The 19,227-nt window shown below is 32.7% G+C and overlaps 1 protein-coding gene across 1 annotated transcript in view; it reads right to left on the bottom strand.

The window, feature by feature from the left end:
* HCRTR2 (hypocretin receptor 2) overlaps positions 1 to 19,227 on the bottom strand; it is a gene marked incomplete at both ends in the record, with an annotated part of 102,079 nt that overhangs the window by 17,318 nt on the left and 65,534 nt on the right. The window contains 2 exons of the mRNA XM_081296186.1: positions 9,558 to 9,673; positions 16,073 to 16,316. Coding sequence (XP_081152312.1) covers positions 9,558 to 9,673; positions 16,073 to 16,316 — 360 coding nt within the window. The remainder of the gene's footprint in view (positions 1 to 9,557; positions 9,674 to 16,072; positions 16,317 to 19,227) is intronic.

Below are 19,227 nucleotides of genomic sequence, written 5' to 3'. Positions count from 1 at the left end.
CGGTGATGTTCATTGGGCTGTTTCCCTGCCCTTCAGACTGCCAGCTGATGATTGGCTCACAGCGGCCCCAGCAACATCTAGCTGATTGGCTCCTCCACGGAGCTGCTCATTGGGGGACTTCTTTGGCTCCGCCCACACGACCCAGCCATCAGCCTCAAGAGCAGGAGGATTGTGGGAGGTGGTGAGGTTTGTGTGGGAGTGAGAGGCTTGTGGGAAGCCTGTGGTGGCAGTTGGGCTCTGAGGGTTTTTTCCTGAGGAGCTGTTTTGTTTGGCATTTGTAGTTCTAAAAATAAAGTTAGTTTCTTTTGACAAGTGGCTCCTGAATTGTGCCCAGCCAGACTGCGGCATGTATGTATTAATTGTGTGTATTCAGAGGACTGGTTTGATTTTCACATTTTCTATTACCACATTAAGAAGGTGTCTGGGGAAAGAGACATCTAAAAAAGTGCAAAGAATTGTCATGAGACCAAATACAGAATCAATTCAATGGCCAGAAAGGAGAGGATAACCATTTAAAGGAAAGAGATGCAGAAAGACATACAGAAGGGTCACGGTAGGGAGTATATGGACAGTGAAATCGTGAACACCATTGTTTAATTTTGTAAAAGTATCAAGCAAGAAAAATTTTAGGAAATTATTCTTTAAGAATCATTGGTGACTATAGTGAAAGCTGTTTCACTATAGTGATAGAACTTAAAACATGAACAAAGGTCCTGAGAAATCAGTGTTGCTGAGGGTTAGAAAAAGAAGACAAGTGAAAGAAAAAAAAAAGCAAAGAGTGAAATTGTTATCTAGAATGGTCTTGAGAATTTGGATGACACTTTTTCTTACCATGTAACAAATGCCTGCACCAGGAGGAGGAGTCTCAAGTCTCCTTTGTCCTTACCCTATTCCTTGATTCATTACCCATTTCATCAGCACAGAGTGCAGCAGACACTTGACAGGTGCTGGCTGTCTTACATGAAACAATAACCCCACATTTCTCTGTTTGGCAGGGAAAGTGGGACTTTTTCTTCTCACTCACACTCAACAACATTTGAGGATGATTGTGTTCCAACACCCCAGTGACTTTTTCTCATTAAACTCTATGACTTTTTGTAATTAAAAAAAGAAAAGAAAAGAAACAAAAACAAAAACAATAAAAAAATAAAATAAAAAACTTGGCACTACTGTGTTAGAATTAAGATCCACATGCTAAGTTCTAACAACAAGGATTATAACAATTTTTGTTGTCCCTTCTCTGTTAACTTCATTCTCACAGTAAATGCCCACTTTAAGAGCCAATAGCCTTATGGACTGCCACTGCTATAACTGATCTTCTCAGCTAACCCCAAACCTTTTTTTGGGTTCCGTGACCATCTCCAGATCCATTGGTCCAACCTTATCTGTCATTCAGGGTACTAGCTCTTCCTTGTAGAAATATACTTCCTTTCTCCTTTCTGACAACTAATGTTTATTGTCCATTGACTAGGCTCTCTCACCTCCTGCACTTCTAGGGATATAGCCTCCAGTCATAGACAAACCTTGGGTAGTTCTCAATTATACTCTTTCATTACATGGACCTATCAAATTGCATTTAACTCTTTTTCCCTTCTTACATATTTAGCAGAATTTTCAAAGAGAAATCTCCATCTTTTTAATTTTTTATTTAAAAAAATCAATTTTCCTTTTCTTTTTTAGAAACTGGTTGAACATACCATAAAACATACCATATGGTTTTAAGGAGTAGAAATAAGTAGTTTTTACTATACTTACAGAGTTGTACAACTACAACACCATCACTACCTAATTCCAAAACATTTTCATCATTCTGAAACACAGCTCTAAAATCATCAGTAATCATTCCCCATTGCCCCTTTCTGCCACACTTGGTAAGCACCAATCATTTTGTCTTTATAAATTTGTCTACTCTCAATACTTCACATAAATGAAAAGAGCTTTATTGTATGTGATCTTTGTACCTGGCTTCTTTCATTTAGTATCATGTTTCAAAAATCACTTATGCTGTGGTTTTGTGTCAGAACTTCATATCTTTTCATAGCTGAATAATACTCTGTGGTGAGTATAGACCACAATTAGTTTATCCAGTCATTCATTGATGAACATTTGGGTTATTTCCACTTTTGGCTACTATGATTTATACTGCTGTGAACATTGTTGTGTAAGTATTTGTGGGGAATGTTTTCAGTTCTTTTGGCCATGTACCTAGGATTGAATTGGTGGGTCATATAGTAGTTCTTTAAAATTTTGGGGAACTATCAATATGTTTTCCTAAGTAGCTACCTATTTTGCATTCGAAATGGCAATGTACAAAGAATCTGATCTCTGCATATTTTTACAACCAAAATTATCCTTTAAAATTTGGGAGGATGTCCCAATGATTATGAAAACATAGATATTGTGGTTTGGTTTGCATTTCTCTAATAACTAATAAAGTTGAAAAGTTTTCCATGGGTTTATTAGTCATTCATATATCTTTTATTAAAACCTTTGAATAGAAGAAATTCATATTTAAATTTATGAACACTTTTTTCCTTATTGTTCATTCATAAGAATTCTTTATAAATTCTAGAGACCAGTCTCTTAACAGATATATGATTTGCAGATATTTTCTGACATTCTGTGGATTTACTTTTCATTTTCTAATGATGTACTTTGAAGGAGAAAAGTTTTAATTTTGATGATGTCTAATTTATTTGTCATTTTATGCTTGTGGTTTTAGAGTCATATTTAAGAATTCCTTGCCTGAGGCACTGCATGGTGGAAACCTATGTTTTTTCTAGAAGTATTTTAGTGTCACTCTTACATTTCAACCTATGATTCTATTTAGGTTAAATTTTGTATATGGTGTGAGGGGATTCCAGCTCCATTTTTTTTTGTGAGTGATTATACAGTTGTCCTAGCACCACTTGCTGACAAGACTGATTCCCCTCAGTGAGTTATGTTGTAATCCTTGCCAAAAATAAATTGACCATAAATACTCAGGTTTACTTGTAGACTGTGAATTCTATTCTATGGAGCTATCTGCCTGTCTGTATGTAAGTAGTATATTATTGTCTTGATTACTACAGTGCTATCTTAGGATTTCAAGTTGTGAAGTAAATTTTCCAACTTGTTATTCTTAGACAAGATCATTTTGGCTATTTTTTGTTCATTATATTTACATATTAATTTTTAGTATTAATTGCTTGTCTATTTTATAAAGGAAAAAAAAACCAGACACCTAGAAATTTATAGGGATTGTATTGACTCCATAAGTCAATTTGGTGATAATTTCTGTCATACCAATATTCAGCCTTTTTTGTTCTTTATCAAATTGAAGAACTTCTTTTTAGCCTAGTTTCTTGAGACCTCTGATCATGAACTTTGTATTTTGTGAAATGCTTTTACTGTATCTGTTGAAATGATCGTGTGAGTTTTTCCCTTTATCCTATTAATATTATGCATTATATTGATTGATTTTCATTTATTAGACCCACCTTACATTTTTAGGTTAAATTACACTTGGTCATCATGTGCAACCCCTTTTATACATTATTGGATTTAGTTTGATAATATTTTGCTGAGTACTTGACATCTCTGTTAATATTTAATTAGACTATAGTTTTCTTTGGTTTTAGTGGAAGGGTATGCTTTCTCTTGACCTTAAGGAATGAGTTCTCTTTTCTTCTATTTTCAAAAGTTTGTGAAGTATTTGAAGTATTTGTATTAATATTTAAATGTTTGGCAGAATTCAGTGAGAAAGTCAATAGATGCTTATAGATATAAATTTTCCTCTCAGTACATATTTCACTAAACTCTATATACATATTTGGTATATTGTGTTTTAATTGTCATTGATTTCAAAATACTTGTTTTCCTTGTATAATTTATTCTCTTAACTATTGGTTATTTCAAAGTATAACATTTAATTTTCTTACATATGTAAATTTTCCATTTTGTGTGTGTGTGTGTGTATTTGTGTGGTGGAACTGGGGATTGAACCCAGGGCCTTTCATATGCTAAGCAAGTGCTCTAACCATTGAGCTACATCTTTAGCTCCCAAATTTCTTTTCATGGTTATTTTATAATATAATTCTATTGTAATAGGAACTTGTACTTTTTATTATTTTAGTCAGTTAACATGTACCAGTGCTTGTTTTATGAAGCCCTATTGTATGTTTTGCTTGAAACATGCATTATATGTATCTGGGACAAATGTATATTCTACTCTTTCTGGTGACATTTGGCGGATATTTGTTAAGTCTAGTGATTGATATTCTTGTTCCAATCTTCTAATTCCATTTTGATCTTCTGCCTACCTTTTCTATTCATTAGAGTTAGTGGAATAGTGGAGATCAATTGTAATTGTTGAACTACTTATTTATTTCACCAAAACTGTTAGTTTTTGCTTGGTCTGTTTGAGTTTCAGTTATTAGGTCCATTTGTATATATAATTTTTGTATCTTCTGGATGAATTGATTCTTTCATCATCATGAATTATTCCTCTTTACCAGTAATTTTTTTTATAACTTATTTTGGCTAATATTAGTATAACCACTTCAGTTCATTTTTGAGTCCTTTTTACATGGTACATTGTTTTTCCACTATTTTACTTTTTACCTATTTGTATTTTTAAACATAAGGAATATCTCTTGTAGACAGAGAAAGTTGTTTGTTGGTTGGTTGGTTTTGTCTAATATTGTATGTCTTTTGATTAGAATATTTCACCTATTTATATTTAATATAATTATTGAGAATATGCAATCTGGTTTTATTTTGAGCCTTTCATTGGCAAATTTATTGGATCACCTTATGGTTAGCACAATTAGATAATTTTACTTTCAAAGTAGAACTTAGTAAGCTAATTTAAAATTTAAAATTCTTTTTATTTGTTCCAATTACTTATTAGTAGAATTTATTTTGACATGTTATACATATATGGAGTATCACTTCTCATTCTTCTAGTTGTACATGATGTAGAATTGCATTGGTCATGTAATAATATATGCACATGGGAAAGTAAAAGTCTGATCCATTCTACTATCTTTCTTATTCCCATTAGCCCTCCATTCCCTACTTTCCCCTTTGTCTAATCCAAGTTACTTTGATTCTTCCCTACCTAACTCCCTCATTGTGAGATAGCATCCACATATCACAGACAACATTTGGCCTTTGGCTTTGGGGAATTGGCTTATTTCATTTAGCATGATAGTCTCCAATTCCATCCATTTACTTGCAAATTCCATTGTGTATATATAACAAATTTCTTTATCCATTCATATGTTGAAGGTTTCCTAGGTTGGTTCCACAGTTGAGCTATTGTGCATTGAACTGCTATAAATATTGATGTGGCTGAATCACGGGTTGTATGCTGATTTTAAGTCCTTTGATTATAAAACTAAGAGTGGGATAACCGGGTCAAATGGTGGTTCCATTTCAAGTTTTCTGAAGGATCTCCATAGTGCTTTCTAGTGTGGTTGCACCAATTTGCAGTCCCACCAGCAATATATAAGTGTACATTTTCCCCCACATTCTCATCAACATTTACTGTTACTTGTATTCTTGATGATTGCCATTCTGACTGGAGTGAGATGAAATCTCAGTATGATTTTAATTTGCATTGATGCCAATTTAATTTCGATAATATACAAAATGTTTGCTCCAATATAGCTACATTCATCCTCTTCCTTCTTTTCAATTATATCTTTATACATCATAAACTGAATCTTTATTATTTTATGCAAGTGTCTTTTAATTTAGATATAAGAAATAATTACACATAAAATACATGTACACTATTTTTATATTTACCTATGTACTCACCTTTACTGGTGCTCTTTATTTCTTGGTGTGGACTTGAATTACTGCCTTCATAATTCTGCCTTGCAATTGTGATTGACTATTTCTCACACTAGACTTATTTGTTATCACTTAACATTACTGTGTTAATTTTAAATTCTCCAAGAAGAATATTAAAAAATAAAAAGAGACATAAGAGGGTAAGAAAAGAGCTGGGAAGTAGAAGGTCTTTCAAACTCTTCTGAAAGTAGAAATATAGTCTCAGACCCAAGTATACACTATAGTTCATCCCAAATGCCTCTTGCAGTACCAGAAACAGTATGTGCTTAATAAATATTTATAAGATGAATTAATAAAAGTTAATGCAGTCTTGAAGATTGAAGTGTTGTTAAACTCTCTGAAGGATCAGAACTGGAAATAATGCTGACACTATGCACACAGGGCCAAGCAAGCCAAAGTTAACAAGTTCTTAAACAGAAGATTTTAGAGAACAGTCTGTTGAGTTTTCTAAGTCATATTGTCAAAAAAAAAGTAATTGATTTCAGCAAAGCAATAGCTAATTCTTTTAATGAGGCTTAAAGTTCTTGAGAAAGTTGAACAAGGGCACACAGTTCACTTACTAGTAATCTTATGCTTACCAATTCAAAAGTATATAACAGATTCCCTCCATCTCCGTAATTTTAAACAAATAGGACAGGACTTCATTTGATGGCTCACTTGATGTAGCCTATGGCACACATAATGCCTTACAACTCTGTTTATAGACACTAGCAGTTGGAAATTGAGAGTTGCTCAAGCAGAATTCTACATAATTACCCATTTGGGGTTAATTTACTTTATTGTGGCTGCTAAAGTGAGCTCAGCTGAATTTGCCATTTTCCATTCCAATCTGTTTTGTAAATGTTTTTACTTTCACAGCCCAGGCATTTTACTGCAATCTTCTGAATCATGTGGTTCGCACTAACCAAGACAGTTCATCAACAAGAATGTGGATTATTTCTGAACCTCTAATACAATTTTGAAGTACTTTAGAGTTCAGGCAATTGTGAACTATAAGCTTAATTAAGTTATGAAGACATAAATTGTTTGGGGTTTGGTAGTCATTCATTTATTCAAAAATGGTTTTGGAATACTTTCTATGTGAGGCATCACATAAGGAATGGGAATATAATGGTAACAAGGCAGGTCTACGTACCACCCTTAAGGTGTTTTAAATGAATGTTAATTTATAAATAAATAAGAAAATATGAGTTTCTATTATGCATAATGCACTAATGAGTAAAAATGTGGAAGGGGATGCACTTAACACTGAACAGTTTTAGCATCTCAATCTAAATAAAAATATCTTCATTACTCTGTGCTCACTGAATATTTTTTCTTCCACAGTATTTTTTTTTATAGGTTTTCTTAAAACATCTCTGAGTTAACTGGGCAATGTATTCTTCCACGTCCCCCTTCACTTAAAACCTAAATACTTTCTCATATCTTCTCATTTTTTATCTAAAGCATTTATTGAGCAACAGATATGTATTGAGTATTGTTAATTGTAGTGATACAAACATGAAGGCTATAGTGTATTATCTTAATTGAATACAGTAAAAGAGTCATTATAAGGTAATTTACAAATGCTATGAAATAGGTTCATTTAAAAAAAGGCAGTCCTATTCAACAATTCAACACATTATTTTGGAAATATAAGCAGAATTGGTTGAAAAGCCAAATAACAGCATATACTATTAAGGTATTTTATTTAATGAGCAGTCTCTATGCTTTAGGTCCTTAATTAGTCTAACGTATGTAACCAATCTGTGAGGTGGATGCTATACAACCCCACTCTAAAGATGAAAGTGAGGCACAAAAAAATAAATAAATAAGCCATTGACAAGATTATGTAACTACTAAGTGACATTGTCAGGGTGTAAAATTCATGTTGTCTGGCCTTTGGGTCTGTCATTTTTACTTCTTTATACTATAGTATTCCAGATTATCCACCCCTCAGCTTGCAAAAAGATCCCCATAGCCCTGTGACCTTCTGTGTCTTTAGTAAGGAATGCTTCTCTTCTTCATGGTCAAGATTATACATACAAGTTTTGGATATTGAAAAGTAAGGAGGCATAACATACGTCACCTCATGACAGAAATTTTCATTTCTTCCAGCTTTCTGTTCCTTCTCTCAGCCCCAGCATGCCATGTCTAAGGAAGCACTGTTTACTCAGATGGGAGTACAGCCATGGCAAATCCCCAGTACTGACATGAAACACGAGTGACACAGAACTGTTGCTGCAAACCACATCCACCTTTTTATAGCACAATAATCACTGAAAACTTACCAACACAATTATACGTCCCAGGAAGTGGGATGCTACCTACATTAACAAAACACCATGAAATGTGTGGCCTTGGCTTCATGGGTAGGTGGAAAATGTTGAGGAAACTCACTGGGATCAAGAAAATCACCACTCATGTTTTACAATGGTTCACATTTTGGGATTTTTTAGTTAAAAAGGTTGGGGAATGGAGTGCTAATAAACTTTGCTATTGGTTGCACTTAAAGGTCATAAAAGAAATGGCTTCTTAGCAAAAAATTGAGAAAAAGAAAACTTGGAAATCATACAATATATTTGGAAGATGCAAGTATTGCTCATATCCAATCAGTATATACACAATCTTAAAAAAAAATGCTTTGAATAATGAGAGTCGAATTAGACATGAATGAAGACCCAACCCCAAAGACCAAATAATAGGTTTGTGAAATCCTTTTAACAAATTAAGATGGTCCTGATAAGTTCTTTCAGTTCAGTAAAATATGTCAAAGAAAACAGAATAACAGCATGGCTTTTCACTAACCTAATAAACTCCATATAATGACAATAATTTTAAATAAGGACAAAAATACATTTAAAGAATACATCTTTAAGAAGTGTGTCATTTTAAGATACAACTTACAAAATATAGAAGGCTGACCCATAATCTTTTTCTGTGCCTTTATAAACCACTGCAGGTATGTGTTACTGATTTCATTCAAATCATCAACTTAACACTTCAATACTTACATATTGTAGGCCTTGGATTCCATACCCCTTCACTATGTCTTATTCTGCTTCCCTGTACGTATATAATTAAGGTGATTTTCAACCTGCATCTGACTCTGCCCCTTCCAATGTGTTACTCAGTGACATAAAAGAAGCTTTTAGCTTCTTGTAAGACAAGTGTGAGAAAGATCTGTGATGAATGTTTGGTGAGTGAATAATTGAGTGAAGCAATACAAGCCTTTGCTGACACAGCGGAATTATCTAACAGATTGCAATAACTCAACTGGGAATTATTAAAGTTTTTAAAAATCTAAATGAGACCTGATTCATCTACCCTTCTAAAAATGAGATCTCTGAAGTTGGAGATTTAACCCATTAGTTAAAATGTAAATCTTATTTAAAAATATTACCTTCTAGATATAGTCTCAGGAAAATTTAAAGAAATTTTTAATTGCTTCTTCTCAAAAGAACAAAATTAATAATATTATTCCAAACAAAAATCAACCCAATCACTGAAGTTACTGAAGTTAAATTTTGGCCATAAATTTAAATTCCTTAAGACAAGACTTAAAATATTCCCTAAATATCACTCTAAAAAAACGTCAAGACATATACTTCCATGGCTAGAGCCTCATTATTTTTGAACAAATGATCCTTTGCTGAGCATGGTAAGCGGCACAATGCATTCTTAAATTTTAAGCACTTCCTAAAGAAAACACATGCAAATTATTTGGCATTACATACCTGTCGGCACCAGAGTTTACGGAATATTTGCAGATAAGCCAACACCATAAGACACAGGGGTGCCATGTATGTCACAAGAAAGAAACAGATGTGATACATCTTGGGGTAAATTTCACCTGGGATGAAAGTTAAAATAATAAAATCTTATGTTAAAATTGATGAATTTTTAAGATAGTTCTCTCAACATTTTTCCTTCAGAGTCTGCATTTAGTCTTCTTATGGTTTCATTAGCATATTACATATAGATATAAAAATAATTGACAATATTTACTTAAATTTACTCAGTGTATGTGTATACATATACCAAATGTGAAATTGTGATTTCACTTTAAGTACTGATTAGCCATTCCTAATTTGTGCTACCATAATCTATCCAAAATCAAATATTCCTTTATTGAAAGGCCTTTATTTCACTAAGTGCTAAACATTAATTGGGATTGATATGTTTCCATTTACAAAAAGGGACTTGACTTGGTCAAAGCCTAATAAGGAAATCTTTGGATAAAGTGGGAAGAGAATATAAGCTCAATTGATTCCTTCTTATTAGAATATAAATTCCCTGAGAAATTGGGAGGTTGTTTCCCATTGTCTTGAATGAAATGTCTAAAACTTTCGGAAAAATAAATACAATAAACATTTGATGATTCTTTTTGTTTACTTACTGTAACACATACAAAACTTCTCTTAAAACAGAACATCTGTGTGTGTGTGTGTGTGTGTGTGTGTGTGTGTGTAGAAGAGTGTATGCATGCACTTTCAATGAAAATGAGAAGTTTAGAGCTTTTTAAAGTTAATTTTTAATCCAACATGGAATTTTTCTTTATTATAACCATCTCACTTTTTAGGAATAAGTTCCTTTAGGCTTGTAGTGATTTTAAAAAATTTATCCTTAATCTAAATACACCAATGATGTTTATTACTAATTAGACATTTCACTGAAGAGTTGATTAATTAGTTACTTAATGGCATTGTGGCTTACTGTCAACATTATACCATTTCTAAAATACTTCTATCACTGACCTTTTATTTTGTTGTTGTTTTGTGGTGCTGGGGATCAAATGAAGGACATGCACATGCTGCACAAGCACTCTGACCTATCACTCACTGACTTTTTAAATGCTATAGAAAATGTTTTCCCTACGCTAGTATTTGGATATATCACAGATATACCTACTATAACTGTAATGTAAAATAAAACAGTATATATTACACAGATAAGATTCATATTAAACCTAAAACCTCAATAAAATTGTAAGTGGATGCTAACAAAACAAAGTTATTATCATTTCCTTCTAAAACCACATGCCTTATTTTGACCTTGATATCAGCAAAAGGGTTAGTTCCATACTATTACAGAGAGGTAGTGCTATCCCCTCCATGAAATATTCTCTTTATTACTTCAGAAAGGGTATGAATGATGAAAGATTAATTATGTGATCAAAATTCTGATAAGGGAAATTTATTGTCAGGATTTTCCAACATTAAGTCTGATAATGACCATAATAATGGATAACATTTATTTGGCAATCATCCATTTTATCCTTACTGAAAATATTTTAAACCTTACTATGCATTTAATATTCTCCACATTCTCTATTCCATAGTTTGTTGTCCTGAGTTGGTTGAACTTGAGTCGAATATTCTCTGTATTCTCTCTTCTAAAACTATCTTATTTCTCTGTTTTTTCTTCACTGTAATCTTCTGAAGGAAGCAGGATGCATGTGCTGCTAGGAGGTCTAAGAGACCAATTTGAGCTGTCATTTTTAGCTCTGTCTGGCCCAGAAGGCACTCACCTACCTCATCAGTTTCTAACTTCCTTTCAAGTTTATCCTGTAAAACTGGCCAGTGACATAAAAAGTGATAGAATTCAAGCAACCTGACTGGAGGAATAACAAATAGTATTTCCCTTTGAAGTGCTACAGCCTGAGATGCATTTGGTGGGCCAATTTCAAAGGAATTGGAAGGTGACCTCAGCACTTTTCAGGCACCTAAGTGGCTTTGAACTTTTATTTGTTTTGAAGAAAGTGTCACATGAGATTTCCACATTAGAAAACAAAACAAAAAAAAAATATCTTTGAAGCTTACTTAACTGTGAAGCCCTGATGTCTGCATTAGACTAAATTGACTGAGGGAAGGAAAGTAGATTTTATAGCTAACTTTTTAAAAATATCATCACTGTGATAACAATTTTGGGTTTTGAACAGATGGGTGCAAAACCTTATTCTGCAGCTTAGTGTACTTATGAATAGTTGGAAAATTATGTAATTGGCTAGTAAATGCATATTATGATAATGAACACTGAAATGGAGATCAGTTGATCAAGCAAAATTATATTTCCAGGCAAGGATAGATTGTTTTAATAAGGAGATTATAATAGATAATTGGGGAAACATGATAGTCTTAAATTCCTCATTTTGTGCTGAGAGTACAGGCCAATAGGAAACCCACATATGCCACTGAAAATTTAAATTGTACATTGAAAATATCTCTGAAACCTTTCTGCAGTAGATAAAGTAATGTCTTCTAAACATTATATGACACTTATATATAACCTAGAATGGAGCTGTATAAAATGTGTTTCCCTGGAGGAATATTTTAATTAGAAATCAGCATTTCAAAGATGGACAACCATTAAAAAATCTTTGTCTCTATTCACTTGGTGGCATCTACAATCTAAATAAATTTTTTGCATAGGTAGGTATGTTTCATATATGTTTATACACACATATACATATCTAACAAATAAGGAACAAATGAAGTTCTTAAAGCCATCTTTGAAATCAGAGATTAAAATTCCTGTCATATTATTAAATTTGACCATTGTTTCAAAGCTCATGGATCCATTTAATGTACCTGAATCTTTAATATGCTTTATTATCTTCTCCTCTAACAAATGTTTTTAATAAATGTTCCAATTAATACACACATGTACATATTTAAATGCTTTGAAAGCCTCATAATAAGCTACTCTTATAGAAGAGTGTCACTATTTTTTTCAGACCATCAAAGAATAACTTGTGATATTCAAGAGAAGAGCTATTCATCAATCCCCAGTGTTCAGAACCATGTTTGACTAACAGTACATGTTCATTAAAGATTTGCTAAATGAGTAGTGAAGTGATTATTTTTCTGACTGTGCAAAAAGAAATAACTTCCTTCTCAACAGATTTTTATCACATGGAACCATGAATTTACAAACCAAGCCTTCAAGAAAGTAGGAATATAATTCTGAAACAATTTTTTTAAACCTTAGGAGTATGAGTTGATGTCAGTGGAGCATTGAACACATACAAAGAGAAGAGCTATTCACCAAGATCCTTAAAATCAGTAGTATGAATATACTTCATATTTACTTAAGTATACATGTGTCTATCAGAATATGTGGTTTACAGTCAATTTTTAAAAAACAAACAAACAAAATATTGGCATGATGACTATTATTTGTTTCAGAAATCATTTATTCATAACAGTTATATGTTCTGTATAATATTTCCATTGAGACATGATTCCAAGTTATTTTTTACCACATGTAAAACAGGATTTGCTGGACTTTCTCAGAAGAAATTTGACAGAGATAAATCAACTGGCCACATGGTTTTTCTGACTTTTTCTCCACTGTGATATTGGTTGTAGGAAAATTAAATATCACTGTTTACTTTTATAATTGTATTATTTGTTGAATTTAGGAGAAAGACAAGAAAAAAACAGATTGTGAATTAATCTCAAATAAGATAGTGTATTTTACAGCAAAAGTTTTAAAATCGAGTTCAAATGTATTGGGCATTTAAAGATACTTGAATTTAGAAAAGTGACATTATAAAGTGTACTTTCCCATGGTGTTTTTAGGTTTTGACTATCAGACATATCCCAAATTTTAACATCTTTACTTGGACATGGAATTATAAATATTCTACTTGAAAGGACTCATGGAATATAAAATCATTTTAATAAATGATGTATCTATAGAACAATAAGATTAGAACCTGGTTGGAATTATTTTGTATTCCTCTAAAAACATTAAGTGATTAGCAACTACATTAAATATTTAAAAAGCTAATTTACAGCTTTAAGTGAGTTCAATATTGTGGATGTTCAACTAAATTTAATATCACTTAATTTTGACCTTTATAAGCATTTTAAATAAATGTTGGACTCTTTAAAAATCAATTTCAAATAGTTTTCTAAGTGACTCTGAAGACTGAGTATATATTTTTAGATATTCAATAATGTCTTTTATGAAAGAAAATATCCATGCAAGAGTTAGGTAATATAATACAGAGGGAGAAATGAACTTTTTGTATTTATGTTTATTGCTTAAAGGCAAGAAAAAATAATGTGCCTATTTTGTCATATCAATAGTAAATTGATAGCAATAACAATAATGGACAGGATTCATAGCTTTATAACTTTTTTTGTTAGTAGGAATTAATGCTCCTTCATTACTTAGGAATACATAAGAACTTTATGTGATAGTCCATAAATATGTAATGAAACTAATACCAAAATAGAGAAGATACTCCTGACACATGTTGAATAATAACTGAGTATTTTATCATAATTTATAATCTTCATAATCTTCAAGGATACCAGATTTTGAGTTGGAAGCTTTAGATTTACATGCAGATGTGATTTTATAATCTTGAACAAATAGTTTTATCTCTCTAGCACTCAATTTAGTCATACATTACCTAAAAGATTCTGAGCAACAAACTTTAAGCTGTTTTTCAAATATTGTTAAGGAACTGTATAAGAAACACAATGTCACAATCTGTCCTCAACATACCTTTTTTTCAAATTTTATTTTTTTAGCCTATCTGCTCTGTGTTCCAGAAGTGATAAATTCCCATTAGGTGGGTTCCCATTAGGTGGGTTTTCTAGTTCCTGGTACACCCCTTTTCTCTTCCAGAATTCCCACTTATTTTTAATGCTTTGCTGAAATGTTCATAACTCCTCTGTAAACTTTTGTCCAAATGGCTAGGACTAAGTTTGTTCTCTCATTTGTGTTCCTAACACTTTGACTATATTAGATTAATATAGTGATCACACTATAAATATTTGTTTATTTGCTTTTCAGCCTCACTATAATGAATATGCTCAATTAGGGAGAGTCTATTTCTCTTCAGGCTGGCAAAATTCATGGCACACTCTAAATATTCATAATGTTGTTTGAACATTAAATAAGTGGGACACAAGACATTTATGAAATATACCTACAATATTGGAACTTTCCATTCATTTTTTGGTCTATATTATTAAAGGAAAAAATTGTAAGATTGAAGATGATCCAGAAAATAAATATGGCAAACCAATTCTGATTTTATAAAGGAAGTGTAAATCTACATTTTAAAAAAGATTACTTAATATTTGGGGTAATAAAATTTGGATGAAATTGCTATTTTGGGCAGGTCTTATAACAATATAAGATAATCCCAGTGTCCTTTTAATTTTATATTGCTATAATGAAAGCATATTTCTCAATTACTGATTTTCCCCTTTTGTGTTCAAAAAAAGCACCAAAGTCAGAATTATCAGAAATTCAAATATTCAAACATTTGAAAACAACATATCTATAAACAATCCTTAGGGTACACTGTCTTTTAACCCATCTTTCTAATAAGCATAACTGTGCCTTTTTCTCACAAATAAGCACTCTACTATGTTTAAGTTGCCTAAATATGAGACAGGCAATACACTTATCCAAAAGAAATCACATTATTTTCTTCCTTTATGTGATAGTTTTGTTACTGCTGTATGCTATGTGAAATGCAGGATTACTTTCTATCATTGTTTGTTATATCCAGGATTGTGCCAGCACCAGGTATAGACAAAAATATTCCCATTCTTACTAGTTTTGAACCAAAGGAGCACTTCTGCTTATTTAAATTTTGCTATTGTACATGTCAGATGGAAAAACAGAAATGATTCCTAATTAACATAACTCCTTGATCAGATAACATTTATCCCAATGATAAAACTCATCAACTGATGTGTTGAGAAGAGAGAAAGCAAATTGGAATAATACCACTCAGAACAATACAAGTCCACATAGTCACCTCTGGTCGTGTTCCAAGGACATGTTTCCAGGATGTGGTTTTAAAATAGAAAGCAGTTGCATTTGAGGTTCATCAGAGGATTTGAAACTTGAGACAACATGAGGTTCGACCATCTTAGAAGATGCTAATTATTCTAGAATATATTTTTTTATTTGTATTATTTGACTGCTTTTTAATAGAATTTAATAAAAATGAAAATAAAAAATTTGGACTATAGAATAAGCTTCTTCTTTCATTTCCTTTCTGAAAAATTTGGACACTGGAAAATAGTGCATATAACATTTTCAAAGGACTAAGGTGGAATTATTCTGTAAAATTGTTTTGGGTTTCAACTTGGTCTTCACACTTGTGCAAAACCAAATTAACAAATACCAGTGAGATACATAAGCCCAGCTTTATAATGACTATTTTTGGTTTTCAGGTGTAATGTTAATGTCAGCTCATGGGCCATAATGTGCTTACCTCCCCAGCGCTCATCACATACTGTAAATAGAGTGGTTTTATTAGCTAAGCCGGGGAGCATGGTACTGCACTCCATGACGATGGCCTGAGGAATCATTATGATGCAGGAGACAATCCAGATGATGACGATGCTATTCCGGGCCCGCTTGGCTGTGCTCTTGAACATCAAAGGGTGACAGATTGCATACCATCTATCCAAGGCAATGCAGCTCAGTGTTAGGACAGACACAGACACAGACACAGTCTAGAGGAAGAGAAAAAAGTACAGGAGAAGCATCAAGTGTCAAAAGCATTGCTTATAGCATATTTACCATATTACAAAGGTAGCACAACCAAGATTGCCAAAAAGCAATTCATGCAAATGATTTCTATTTAAGGAAAGCTATGTAAAAAAGAAGAAAAAAAATAGAAGTCTGTTACTAACATTACTATGACGATTACTATCATGATTCTGTTTTCCCACTTAGCCGTTGACAGGGGAAATCATATCCTTGAATGGACAGAAATAAAACATATATGAGTGATATGAACTGGAAAATTCTCTTTCACTTAAAGACAATAACATAACATGTCTTTCCTTTAAATAATCATGTAGGGATTTGATTGAAATTATATTCAATTTTCATACTTGAATTCTGGGTACCTCATTTCATATTTTCAAATAATAAGGGATATTTGTACTTTGATATCTAATATATGTTGCATCCAAATAAAGGCATGGGTCATGTGACAAGAGAATTCTATATATGGATCTCCTTACCATAGTTTGCTTACTGTTAGCATAAACAACTTGCCTCTTAACAATCAGATTAGGTTCACCCAGTCCAGCAGTCCAGATTTCTAAATACTACCACCACAAATGATTCTTTGTCTTGGAGCTTTAAGGAAATAATAAGCATTTAATCTTATTTCCACACAAAATGTAATATGTTTAATGGATTCTTCTATACTGAATGAAACATTGATCCTGATATTAGTCTCAAAATTCACCCTTAAAAATAGAGGATCCTTCTTATTTTCTTCTTAGTACTAGTCATATGATGGATTACTTATTTAATTTGTTCATTTGTGTGTATGCTCCATTGCAACAAAACCCTATGGCAGAAAGAATTATTTTTTTTCCACGACTGTGTCCTGAAAACCTAGCACAGCATTTAAAGTGCTTTATGTAATTAACAATTTTTTTTACTCAATTAATAGTGAAAAGCCTCAATGTAAAGTAATAGATATTATCCAATCATTTTCCTCTTCTTTTCTGTCTTAATTGTATTGATCGCATAGTGTGCAGCAAGGATAGGTATAATTGCTTCATTCATAAGGAAGTTCATTGTTAATGCATTTACTACAGGTATAAATAAATGAAAGGGGGCTAAGATTCAGTGCAGAACAGAAGAAAGGGCTTTGGGTTAACTGTTAGAGTGACTGGTCTATTCTTACTCTTCCACCAGTGGACTACATAATATTGGGTCACACAATATTTTACAGCTTTGGGCTATGTGTGTAAGTGTACATCTGTTAAATGGAAAAAAAATCAGCAAGATGAGATTTCTATCAACTCTGATTCTTTTGAATCTCTTTGGGAGAGACAGAGGTTGTAATTGGATCAATTCTAAAACTAGGTTTCCTAGGCAAGAAGCACATCTGGTAGTATTGGGTAAGTTACTCAACCTATTTATTCCTCAGTTTTCTCCTCTATAAACTGTGGATGATAATAGCACACAAAATATAATTGTAGAGAGAGTTAGTTGAGATCAAAATATGAGCTCCATACCATCACATAAGTGACAGGCTTATGATTCTTGAGAATTTTTTTGTGCTATGTTAGAGTGCCTTCAACTCTCTCTCTCTCTCTCTCTCTCTCTCTCTCTCTCTCTCTCTCTCTCTCTCCCTCCCTCTCCTCTCTAAATTCCACTCCTCCCTTGACCTATTAAAAATGAATCAAGTACCTAGAATCTCTTGATTCCATGGCTAATCCAAGAAATCCACTATGGCAGTCTTGATCTGCAGTTGATTTTATTTTCATATCTACTGGGTCAGGGCTATATTTATCCTCTCTAGCAATTAGAAGTGCAAAGTGTTCATCAAGGCTTAGTAATTTATTATTCATGAATTTTAATCAACCTGGATGAATGAGATAGAAGTAGCATACTTCAAACTTGAATGTCATTTCTAGTATTTACCACTACTATTATATACTAATAATAAATCCATACCAGCTAACTTGAAAGACTGATGTCCAGTGCCAAAGAGGTACCCAGGGTGCAGCGCCATCTGTTTTGTATAGTGAAGGGAGAGAATATGCTGGTGTGATCCTCACAGCAGAATCCATTGAATGCACCCTTGACAATCAGTGATTTAATATCCACTCTTGCTACATCCATATTTGCAGGTGTATAAGGCACACCAGTATGCAATTAACATCCAATTTACAAGATTTTCTTGAGGGGATATAAAATTTCATCTTACCTTAAGTGATTATAAATGAGAGCTTTGTTGCTGATTTTCACTTCTAGGAGTTTACTTCTGGGTGCCTTTTTCATTTACATGCTGATATTAGCTTGTGTCATCCTGATAGTAAGTCATTTGAGAAATGAGTCTAGTATGAATTATGAATGTTGCTGAATGTGAGATGATGGGAGCAGGTTCTGCCTTCAGGTTCTTGGTGTCACTCATCCTAGAGGCACCAATGCAGAGGGCAATGCTTGAGGACTTCCTTTGGTAGAAAATGATCCTTTTTTTATGTTAGCATAAAGGTATGCCAAAAGAATCTCAAAGGTCCATGACAGGTAGGAATAGAAATCTTGCCATATCATAAATTTGGATGATAGGCACTAATAGATTAGAAGGTAGTAAAATATAACAACCGAAGGAGTAAGAAAGTCTGTCTTACCACCCTACATGTACCACCTACATCTCACTTGGATTTTGTTCTTTTTCTGGCAGTTCCTATGCAGAGCCCATTATACAGTGTTTTTAAAAAATAAATTCACTCTGAAAAATAATCATCTGTTCCTGTCATTGAGTGAAATGCATGATTATTTTCAGTCAATATTCTGCTAAATGTTAATAGTCTTGGAATTATAGAATTATTAAAATCTAAAAGGGTCATTTTAATTATTCAGCTAAGCTTTATTATGTTTGTGAGATTATTAAGT

Source organism: Spermophilus citellus, assembly GCF_964194105.1.
Source record: "Spermophilus citellus genome assembly, chromosome: 5".
NCBI lineage: Eukaryota > Metazoa > Chordata > Mammalia > Rodentia > Sciuridae > Spermophilus > Spermophilus citellus.
The sequence above is the reverse complement of the archived record's forward strand: the minus strand, read 5'-3'. Positions and strand labels throughout refer to the sequence as shown.